General features: G+C 36.0%; 1 protein-coding gene and 1 long non-coding RNA gene across 31 annotated transcripts in view; both read left to right on the forward strand.

The window, feature by feature from the left end:
- Cdc42bpa (CDC42 binding protein kinase alpha) overlaps positions 1–12375 on the forward strand; it is a 205528-nt gene that overhangs the window by 75577 nt on the left and 117576 nt on the right. For all 30 annotated transcript variants that reach the window (XR_001784122.2, XR_001784125.2, XR_001784127.2 and 27 more), the window contains 2 exons: positions 1174–1269; positions 4397–4545. Coding sequence is in view for 26 of the 30 variants with exons in the window: in XM_017320119.2 (XP_017175608.1) it covers positions 1174–1269; positions 4397–4545 (245 nt within the window). In the remaining 4 variants the exon portion in view is untranslated. The remainder of the gene's footprint in view (positions 1–1173; positions 1270–4396; positions 4546–12375) is intronic.
- LOC108167749 lies at positions 4553–10042 on the forward strand. The gene is made up of 2 exons (XR_001779567.1): positions 4553–7010; positions 7058–10042. It is a non-coding gene; the product is annotated as an uncharacterized LOC108167749 (long non-coding RNA).

Genomic DNA, 12375 nt, shown 5'->3' on the forward strand with positions numbered 1-12375 from the left:
AATACCCATGTTTCAAAAAGAACAGCTTAATAGTTTAAAATTTACATAATGCCTGAGACTATCTCTATAGAGTATGTGTGTATATGTTTGTGCATCAGTGAAACTGAGGATGGCGGGGAGTGTGTGAAGCATAACCAAGAAGATTAGATAATAAAATAGTTGTTGAAATTGAGTGACAGGATGTTGGGAGAAGGAATTATGTCACTCTCTCTACTTCTGTATGTTTGAAATCTTATGTCATAATTTATTATAAATTATCTTTTAAAACTTTCTTTTTTACTGAGTAATTTAGGATAAATTAGAATTTACAGTTTACTTTGTTGTTTTGGCTAATGTCTTCAGAGTTTTGTTTAGTTTGGAATTGTCAATCAAGTGAAGCGTGATTGCTTACTAGATTCCAGCTGGATTGTTGTTAAAATCTCAGGTCACTGTCATCTAAGATAAAGCCAGGAGAGGGGTTTCTTGGGTTTTGTCAGCTTTCTAAAATATTAAGAACCATACACTGATTTCAGCTGAGCTTTATAGCAGGACTTAGTAGAAAGTAGGTAACATGATTCTATTTTCTTCTAAAGTGAACTAAGAATAATGTCATAGACTTAGTAACTTGATTGACAGTTTAACTCACCACGTCAGATGGTTTAGATTTACTTTTTTAGTGCTTTCTCTGATGTTGCCACTTAATTCCTGGCTTTGACAATTCTGCTTACCCAAATTAGTCTTGTGTGTGTACATGAGCATGCTAGGGATAACTGTGTGTTATTTGGTTTCTTGTGTCATGGGAACTTAACTTTCCTAATGGGCAACCATTACCAACTGTGAGAGCTGAGAACGGCTCCTGGGTACGAGGATTGTACCCATGAACAGCTCTGAGTTGAGTCCTGAGTACTGGAGCGCACAATTCAAAGCTCAGACGCACTTACTGTGGCCATCCTTTTTATGTCTTTAACAATGGCGAAGTAGATATGGCAAAATTGGACATTTATATCATCTGACTAACAGGTTGGTCTGTGGTTAAGTTAAATAATTTTGTGAATTTTTCTGTTTTGGACTATAGCAATTCTAAAAAATATTACACTTTTAAGGCTGTGATACATATTTTGAGCAATTGTTTACAATAGTGTTTAGTCTAGGTTTGTGTAAAGTATTCTTTACAATATTGTCTTTCCCTTGCAGACAGCGTGCTTTCGTGAAGAGAGGGATGTGTTGGTAAATGGAGACAGTAAGTGGATAACCACTCTGCACTATGCTTTCCAGGATGACAATAACTTAGTAAGTAGTCGTATGTTTTTATATTTGTAGCCTCTTGTTGGCCAACTTTAGCATTATACTTGAAGGTATTTCTTAAATGTAGATGTTATTTAAAATAGAAAAATCACTGCACTTCACAGAGCATCAGTAATACACTTGGTATTGGTACTTAGCACACTTGAGCATGTAACCCCTTGGTATGAGAATTTTTTGTCTGAGAAATTTGATGCTGTTTTATTGAATCTGCTTATACCTTTAAATAAGAAATCCCAAACGAAATCCAGTCTGTTTTAATTTTCTTCCATTAAATTCTATAGGAATGAGTTTGAGAGTTTTTCTCTTTATGACTCTCCCAATGTATTTTATTAGTAGTGTTCTGATTTTTAAAAGTTTACACACTTTTCAAAGTGACCGTGTGCTGTATGAGCCCATATATATTGACATCGTGGACCACTTCATAAAAGCTTGGGGGGAAAAAAGCTTAGAGAAAATTCAGAATATTAGAATCTGTACCACTTGAATAGAGACACCAGAAATGAGGAAGTAAAAGTCAAAGGAGAAACAAGTTGAGTTTGTTCCAGTTGAGCATGTAACTCCTTTGCCTGCTATTCAAAGTTTTTCTGTTTTTGATCCACTTTTATCTCTAGGTTTATATCTTTTAGGAGTATATTAATGTCTTAGATGCTGCTATGTACCAGACTTGACAACTAGATTAGAACGCAGAGGGGGCGGTTCTGGAGTCCTGGGAGATGTGTGTACGCTTCTGCTCACTTTAGATGGGGAGCAGATGGCACACTACAGCACTAATACCATCAAAGCCCAACTTGGTGAGCCAGTGAGTTTTATTTGGGTTAATTGCAGGAGCAGAAATTACTCAAAGGCAGCTCTGTTACCATCATGCATCATATGTAGTGTGTGCTTTGTAGTCAGAATTGTTTTATAAATGACAGGGTAAAGCTTTGCATGTATTTATTGTTCAGTGTCAGAGTGAATGAAATGATGTTCTACGTGGAAAGTAATAAAGGCTAAAATTCTGTCCGTATATTCTTTTGGAGATAGATTTATCACTGAATTTATGCATTGCTTAAAATCTACATTTTGTTTTAAATATATATGTAAATTTTAAAAAGTGATTTTAAATCATGAGTCTCCAATGAGTGCTGGTAATAAAACTTGAGTCCTCTGTAAGAACATCAACTGCTCTTATTGTTGGGCCATCTCTCCAGCCTCCCAAATGTCAAATTTCAAAGACCGAAAATTTGCCAAAAAGTATAAAGATGAAGAAAGAAGTCTGAGCTGCTATTGTGTCTTCTGAGTTACTTAGTCTGATTTGCGTTCTTTGCATAAGATTTTAGGATTTACAATTCTTCTTCAATGATTTTTCTCTAAAAGCAGTAATCTGTATATTTTCAGTTATATTAATTATATTGGAATAGAAGTAACAGAATTTCAAAGAGGATCAAAATAAAAATTCTTGTCATTTACAAAAGTTAGTATTTAGAAGTCTTAGTTATTATCAGAGGCATTCTTTTAAGCATTTAAAATTTTAGAAAGTAAATGAGTGCTTGTATCTGAGTTATAACTACTGTGCCTAGTATGTACAAGGCCCTAGATTACATCCACCTGTACGACCCAAAACAAACCTGAAAACCACCTATAAGACCTATTTTGGTGCTGAAGCAATGGCTTAGCAGTTAAGAGCACTTGCTGTTCTTGCAAAAGACCTGAGTGCAGTTCCCAGCAACCACAGTGGACAGCTTACAGTTGCCTAGAACTCCAGCTCCAGAGGAAATGCTCTCTTACCTGACTCTGAGGGTGCCTGGACACCTGTGGTGCACATGCATACACTCAGGGCACATGTAAACTCATTCATAGAAACAAACAAACAAATATTTAAAAGGTATTAGAAAACAAAAACAGTTTAAGAATGTAGACAAATCTAGTTTTAGATACCCAAAAAGAAACAGGACTTAAAGATACTTATTTTGCAAAGTAATGTTTTTGATTCAAATAATTTATTATTATTATTATTATTATTATTAATCATTACTATTATTATTTTACTTATTCACTTTACATCCCAATCACTGCACCCCTCCAAATCACCCCCTCCCACAATTCTTCTCCTATGCCTGGCCTCTGCTCCTGTGAGTGGGTGGGGACTACCCTGGACATCCCCCTACCCTGGTACATCAAGTCTCTGTGAGGGTAGGTGCATCCTCTCCCACTGAAGACTTAAAATATAATTTTCCTAATTGTCAAGGCTGTAAATAATACTAATAAAACTAATTTCTTTGACATTTTCTATGCTTATAATTTTCATGTATCATAATTAAAGAACTTTTAAGCCAAATTTAAATTATATTGTTAGCTCAGTGGTATCCTAGAAATAAAATTGTTATTGGGCTGGAGAGATGTCTTAGTGGTTAAGAACACATGCTGCCCTTGCAGAGGACCTGATTTTTGTTTCCAGCACCCACATGGTGGCTTACAACTGCCTGTAACTCCAGTTCCAGTGGATATCACACCCTTTTCTGAACTTCATAGGCACCAGGCACACACATATGCAGGCACTCATTTGTACTGAGAGTACACTTTAGAAAAAAAAAATCATTGTAGCATCAAGGCATGCTAAGTGATCCATATGCCTATGGGCATGTATAAATAATATATATTTGGAAAACAATCTAAAATGTAACAAAATCGATAACATCATCTGTCATCTAACTCAACCTGGTGAACACTCTGATATATATACCTCTTCCTCTTCTTTAGTATAACATCCACCCATCCATCCATATACACACACACTCATATATCTAAAATGGGTATACTTCTACGTATGTATATTTGAGAAAAGATTCCATTCTGTAAGTGAATGATACTGTCAGTTACTTGGCAAATGACAAAAGCAGCAAAATTTGTAATCCTCTTATGTGCCAAGTTTTAAACTTTGTTTCACTGTTTGTGAAACTGAGAGGTCTTACTAGTATTACTGATAATTATCTTACACACTTAAATGTTAGTTAGCCACACAAGTTATTAATCTTCATAAGTATTCAGCCTAGTCCCGTTTGACCCTGGGACACACTACGTACATTAACTTTATCATAATTATTTACTGAGTACATTCTGTTTGTGTTCACAGTACCTGGTTATGGATTATTATGTTGGTGGGGATTTACTTACTCTGCTCAGCAAATTTGAAGATAGATTGCCTGAAGAGATGGCTCGGTTTTACTTGGCTGAGATGGTGATAGCCATTGACTCAGTTCACCAGCTCCACTATGTTCACAGGTGAGTTAGCCAGTCTGTCAGTGATTGTCTTAGAACACTCATGACCGAAGTTACGTGTAATATCCTTCCCAGGAGTATGCAGCATTCAGTTTCCTTATGGTCGTTTTTTATATGCTGATGTTACTTAGAATTCTAGCCCATAAATTATAGACTTGTTATATATTTTATTGTTCTCAAGAGAAGACTTTGGCTGGGAAGACAGCAAAGATGAATTTGATTCCTAGCAGCACGTAAAAGCTGGACACAGCAGCATGTGCCTGCTGGGGGAGAGGAGTGCAGAGCCCGAGTGATAGATGGCTGACCATTCAGTCTAGCCGAGTCAATGAGCTCCAGGTTCATCAAGAGAACTTGTCTTAGAAAATAAGGCAGTCTTGCTGTTTACACTGCTCTTTCCAGTGGCATTGATCAGAGACACAGTCTGATCAAAACAACACAGGCAAGCAAGCTTGATCCCATCAGAATGCTGTATTTTGTTATCCTCGTCAGCTTTAGATGACAAGGAAAGATCAGGAATTTTGTGAATCTTCTCACAGCACGTACACATAATCTATAGAGAAGACCTTAATGTTGAGTCTAGTAGTAGAATTTTAATAGCTGATACTGTGTTGGGGGTAAGTAAGGTCTTACCCTGGCTTCTGTTCTTCTTGTGTTTTTTCCTAGGTTCTCAGAGACAGTAGTGCTTAACACTGGCCCTTCATAAGGAGACTTTGTTAGAAAATATTGTCAGATTTAGCTTCTTCTCTTCTCTTCTCTTCTCTTCTCTTCTCTTCTCTTCTCTTCTCTTCTCTTCTCAATCCTGTTATTGGGGATAGAGCTAGGCTCTGGGCATGTTGGGTAAACAAATGTTCCACCACTGAGGTACAGCACCAGGCAGCAGATTTCATACAAAAAGATAATAGTAGAAAGTAGATAGTATTTTAAAATTGTGAATTAGTGTAAAGTTGGTAACATGAGATTTTCAGAGACAACCATTTCTTTTCTTTAAATCTTAAAAAAAAATTGTTTTCATGAAGTTAGGATGAGGATGGTGAGTATGAATATGGAAGAGGCACAGGGTGTATGACCGAAATATATTATATGGAACTCGCAAATAATTAATACATATATTTTAAAGTTTTATTAAAAAGGTTCTTAGCTGAAATATTTGCCCATATAGAAAAATAATAATAGAATACTAATTATTAAAAATAAGGAGTTACTTCATTTTAAATCTTCACAGATAGTTTTTAAAAAATCTAAAATTATACATTTCTCACTATTAACTTTATTTGATACATCAGTTATTATTCTTGGTAATAAACACTTTATGTTTTTAGTTCATAAGACTTATATTTTCAGATTTTTGCCACCTGAGGAAAGATGTTCATCTTTTTGTATAAACTGCCATTACGTATTCCATTAATGTTTATTTAAAATTATGAGATTAAATTGTAAGCTCTTCTGAAATGGATTTATTGAGATATGATTCATATACCACATACTTCATTTAAAGCATATAATGGTGTTAGTATATTCACAAATACATGTAACCCTTGTCATGGGCCATTTTAGAATATTTTCATTACTTCAGAAAGAAACTTCATACCATATCCTCTCACCTCAGTTCCAACACACTCAGCCCTAAGAAAACATTAATTACTTTCTGATCCATAATTATACTAAATTTGGGCCTCCGTATAACATGTAGTCTTATGACAGGTCTCTTTTCCTTAACATGGTGTTTACTAGGTTGATTGATATTGTAGGATGTATTTACTTAACATGGGGTTTACTAGGTTGATTGATTGATATTGTAGGATGTATTTACTTAACATGGTGTTTACTAGGTTGACTGATATTGTAGGATGTGTTTACTTAACATGGTGTTTACTAGGTTGATTGATATTGTAGGATGTATTTACTTAACACAGTGTTTACTAGGTTGACTGATATTGTAGGATGTATTTACTTAACACGGTGTTTACTAGGTTGACTGATATTGTAGGATGTATTTACTTAACATGGTGTTTACTAGGTTGACTGATATTGTAGGATATATTTACTTAACATGGGGTTTACTAGGTTGACTGATATTATAGGATGTATTTACTTAACATGGGGTTTACTAGGTTGATTGATATTGTAGGATGTATTTACTTAACAGGGTGTTTACTAGGTTGACTGATATTGTAGGATGTGTTTACTAGGTTGACTGATATTGTAGGATGTATTTACTTAACAGGGTGTTTACTAGGTTGACTGATGTAGGATGTATTTACTTAACAGGGTGTTTACTAGGTTGACTGATATTGTAGGATGTATTTACTTAACACGGTGTTTACTAGGTTGACTGATATTGTAGGATGTATTTACTTAACACGGTGTTTACTAGGTTGACTGATATTGTAGGATGTATTTACTTAACATGGTGTTTACTAGGTTGATTGATATTGTAGGATGTATTTACTTAACATGGTGTTTACTAGGTTGATTGATATTGTAGGATGTATTTACTTAACATGGTGTTTACTAGGTTGATTGATATTATAGGATGTATTTGAAGATGCTTTCCTAGTAAGGTTGATTGTTTGGTAAGCTTTAGATTTTCCAGAAGTTTTTCAGAACCCAGAGTATACATTATACAACATTCACAATGTATGCATCTTGGCCTCAAATTAATCCATCAAGAAATTATAACTCAGTTTCAGGAGAAAAACAATAACAAAAACAACAACAACAAAATACAACTGACAGAAATCCTAAGATGACAAGATATAAGAACTATCAGAAAAAGACTTAACAAAGCACTTATTTTGATGCAATTCAAAGTAAAGAAAATACATTTGAAATGAATGAAATGATAAATATCTCCTCAGTGAAAGGGAAGTTGTGCAAAAACAAACAAACCTAAACCTTACACAAGTAGGATTAATTTTTAAAAAGATTTATGTGTATGAGATTTTGCCTGCATATATGTATGTGCACCACGGTCATGCCTGGTACCCTCTGAGACCAGAAGAGGGCATTAGAATCCCTGGAAGTGGAGTTAAGGATGGTTGTGAGTCACCATGTGGGTGCAGCTAGCAGAACTCAGGCCCACTGCAAGAGCAGCAATGCTCTTAACCTCTGAGTCATCTTTTCACCTTGCCTCTATCCACCATGGCATCAGTAAGAGAGGAAAATATAGCATTTTGAAGAAAAATATACTAAAGACCTTCAGGAGCAGGAATTTGAATATAAGTTAAGGAAATTAACCTCATGCAGGAGAGAGAGGGGCAGGGTGGGCAAAAGTTTTCATGTTGGGAAAAATAAGGCAAATTTATAAAATTAAAATTGGTGCAAACAGTTTCAGTCCCAGAAACCAAAGCTAACACATCATAATCAAAATGTGGAGTGCAAAAGATAAAGAAGTTCTCAAAGCTGGCTTCATGTTTGGAGAAACAGATGAATGGTTTCCGGCACTTTCAAACCACAGAGGCTAGAAACAATGCACTAGTCTTAGATGACTGACAACAAGAAAAGTCTGTACAGATTTCATATTCAATAGCCATTTCTTTCTATAACTTTAGATATTTTACAATGTACAAAACTCCAAAGAATTCATTACCCTGATCTTTTCTTACAAGAAATTGTCAACAACATACTTCAGAATTTGAGAAAATGGTAACAGAAAGAAATTTGGGATTTCAGGAAGGAAAAAGTGAACAGTAAATAGTAAAATTGTCAGTCTGTAAACACTATTTCCACAATTACATTCCTAAACACTTGTGTTCATTTAAAGCAAAAGTTAGCTGAGGTACTCAAGGATGATTTTATACCCCATAGAGCAACTGTAGCATAATGGATGGTGTGGACCATTAATTCCAATATAATTACTGACTTTCAAATAAAGTAAAACTGAGGAGTGGGAGAACAAGTGGCTTAGATGGGAAAGCAAAATAAAAAATAAAGTTATTATTAAACTTTGCATACAAAACTTTGTGCCCAAAAATGCATTAAATATTTATGGTATCCACAGATATAATGTGAGCAAGACAGACTTGCAGGTATAAATAGGGCACGTAGAAATGCTAAAGAGATTTAGAGCATGTTATTACAGTGAATTCTTTTGAAGTGGAAACTTAAGGGTTCTTTGGGAAGTCAGGTGTATTGGATGGTGTTTTGCTGGGGCAAACACTCAAAGGAGTGCTCTTCTAAAGTGGACACAGGTTAAAGGATGTTTGCTAAAGCAGACATGTGCAGGAACATTTCACTGAAGCAGACACAGGTGAAAGGATGTTCTGCTAAAGCAAGCATGTGAAAGGACAAGTGATGAAGAATTCCTCGCTAACAACACACATGTATTGGTTCACCTTACCTTGCATAGCTGAGCTCTATTTGTTGTGACTCCAGAGAAGGAAACCCACCAAAAAAAACTTCTTGTGAGGTTCCTTAGGCTTCTTGCCACTTCTGAGGACTTGGGCTGATTGGCAGAGTGATGTCAGCTGATACAGACTCATGTGGAGTTTCGCTAAAAGACATGTGATGAAGCCAAGACCAGTGGAGGACACATGATGTTTGGAGGGAGTTATAAATATGACCCAAAGGACAGTGACAGGGGCTTGCTTGCATAGCTAGCTCACTATGAAATGTAAGGCGAACCTCATGTCGCATACAATCTCAGGAGAGGGTACAGGTGAATGGGGCAAGCTAGTGTAAACAATGTACTGTTGAATCAGGGTAGTTAGTAAAGGCATAGATTAGTATGCATCTCTGAGGGTTTCTTCTGTTAGACTGACTTTTCAAGGGACTTTTTACTGGGTATGGACCAGGAGGTTACTGCAAAATGACAGCTCCTTTTTCAGTTATTACTTACAAACACTTAATGTGACATTTATCACTTAGATCTGAAATGTGTATAAACATCACAAAGGATGTCAGTCATTATTGCTTTGCATATTCATCAGGTTATATTTACTGATGATTAAATTCAATCCCCTTATCCTTTCTTCTGTTCATTCTGTCTCCTTATTTCCCATACCTGGTCTTCTCCAGTTTCCTTTCCTGTAGTGGATTTAGCTAACTTAAGGTAAGAGTGCATAAGATAAATTGATGCCAAGATATGAAAAGGAACAAATACTCATAATTAAGACATTATGTTTGAGAGGCTGGTCAAGTGTGTGTGTACCCTCTTGCAGAGGACCTTAGTTCACTTCCCAGGACCCACTTTAGGTGACTGTTACCCACCTGTAAGTTCAGCTGCAGGGGAACCCCATGTCCTCTTCTAGCCTCCATATTACCTACCCACACAAGACACATGTGCATACCTGTAACTAAAATAAAGACTTCTAGAGAACTTTTGTTTAGAAGTCAAGAAGGACTATTTGGATGGCTCTGGGTAAAAGTGCTTGTCTCTGCCCTGAACTGGATCCCTGGAAACAATGGTTGGAGGAAAGAACTGACTGAAGAAAGCTGCCCTCTCGCTTCCACACAGACTCTAATAAACTTAACCAGGGGAAAAACTTCCCATTTCAACTTACATGTTTCCATGTTTTTTTATGCTAACCCTTCTTTTTTTCCTTGTGAAAAAAAAAAAAAAAACCTGGAGTTTAAGAGCAGGTTTATATCTTTAGGGCTACAACACTATCTTTTTGTCAACAAAATCTTTTTCTGAAGGCGAATTGAGGAGATTTGGGGGTAATATACTGATCTCATGTTCCTGTCTTTCATCCTCATAAATATTACTACAGTTTTTAGATACTAGCTTGTATAAATCTTTAATACAATGTATTTTTTAAAATGCACTACTAATCCCCAAACCAAAAACCAGTTAACTTACTTGTTGATTTCTTCATATTCTCATTTTTCCTTTATATAATTTGTTCCACATTAAAGACTCACAAATTGCAATTTTTATTAACTTTTCTTTGATTTTAATAATATTAATAATTTAATAATGTGTTAGAGAAAAGCATATCTATAAATCACAAGAAGTAGAACAATCCTGGTTTAATATGATTTGTTGGGAGAAATACCCTATAATAAATTACAGAGTGGTTTTCATCCACTTTCTCTTAGAAATACATGAAGAGTGTGTTACAGTTGTTTTCCAGGTTTTGGACTGATATTGTTTCCCTTAGCATGGATTTTTGGAGATAATTGGCCAGTTATTTACTTGATATATGAAAAATCTTTACCATTATGTATTCTTGAAATGCTTTGTAGCCTGAAGCTCAAAGTAGACTTAATTTTACCACTATAGATTTTAACCCCTTTTCTATGGGTACAGTAGTTTTGGCAAAGTTACAAGGTAATTTTAACATTCAGTCCAGTTGTATTTTAATGCAGTATGATTCTTAAAATACATAGTATGTAAAGGAGAGGTATAGTGTAATCAAAAAGTAAAAATAAATATATTTCTTTAGAAGAGTGTTCTTCCAAACTATATGAACAATACAGATGTCAGAGACCAGCCATGGTGCTTATGGGGAAGGGAAATATAGGTAAAAATTAATATAATCATGCTTCTGGCCTCCTGTCTATATATCATTGCATTTGAATGTTTTAAAAATATTTCCCTGTTATAAAAATGTGAGACTTTGCGGTTTCTGTCTGTACCTGGAGTTGATCCTTTGCCACAGGGCTCTGTACCCAAAATCGTGCCAAGAGAGAGCTAGCCCCCCAGGAGTGCCAGCACACCTGTGAGTACAGGTAAGACCACCACTTCTTATCAAATTCCTGGCCCAAGAGGGACCTTCCCAGAGCCATCAGGACACAGGAACCAAGGAACAGGATCCTTCTGGTTTCTGTCTGAACCCCAGAGCTGACCCTGTACCACAGCTCTCCATACCTAAATTCCTCCTGGAGAGAACTGGTCTCTGAGGAGTACTGACACAGAGGCTTGCAGGACAGACAAGCCACAGCCAGAGACAGCAAGACCAGCTAACACCAGAGATAGCCAGATGGTGAAAGGGAAGCACAAGAACATAAGCAACAGAAACCAAGGCTACTTGGCATCATCAGAACCCAGTTCTCCCACCACAGCCAGCCCTGGTTACCCCAGCACACCAGAAAAGCAAGACTCTGATTTAAAAATTACATCTCATGATGATAGTGGACTTTAAGAAGGACATAAGTAACTCCCTTAAAGAATTACAGGAAAACACAATAAAGCAGGTGAAGTAACTGAAAAAGCCATCCAGGATCTAAAAATGGAAATAGAAACAATAAAAAAATTACAAAGAGAGACAACCCTGGAGATAGAAAACCTAGGAAAGAGATCAGGAGCCATCTATGCAAGCATCACCAATAGAATACAAGAGATAGAAAAGAGAATCTCAGGAGCAGAAGATACCATAGAAAACATTGACACAACAGTCAAAGAAAATGCAAAATGCAAAAAGCTCCTAACCCAAAACATCCCGGAAATCCAGAACACAATGAGAAGACCAAACCTAACGATAATAGGTACAGAAGAGTGAAGATCCCAACTTAAAGGGCCAGTAAATATCTTCAACAGAATTATAGAAGAAAACTTCCCTAACCTAAAGAAAGAGATGCACATGAAAATACAAGAAGCCTACAGAACTCCAAATAGACTGGACCAGAAAAAAAATACCTCCTATCACATAATAGTCAAAACACCAAATGTACAAAACAAAGAAAGAATATTAAAAGCAGTAAGGGATAAGGTCAAGTAACATATAAAGGCAGACCTATCAGAAATACACCAGACTTCTCACCAGAGACTATGAAAGCCAGAAGATCCTGGGTAGATCTCATACAGACCTTAAGAGAACACAAATGCCAACTCAGTTTTGCTACTACACCTAGCAAAACTCTCAATTACCGTAGATGGAGAAATTTAAGATA

Source organism: Mus musculus, chromosome 1, assembly GCF_000001635.26.
Source record: "Mus musculus strain C57BL/6J chromosome 1, GRCm38.p6 C57BL/6J".
Lineage (NCBI taxonomy): Eukaryota > Metazoa > Chordata > Mammalia > Rodentia > Muridae > Mus > Mus musculus.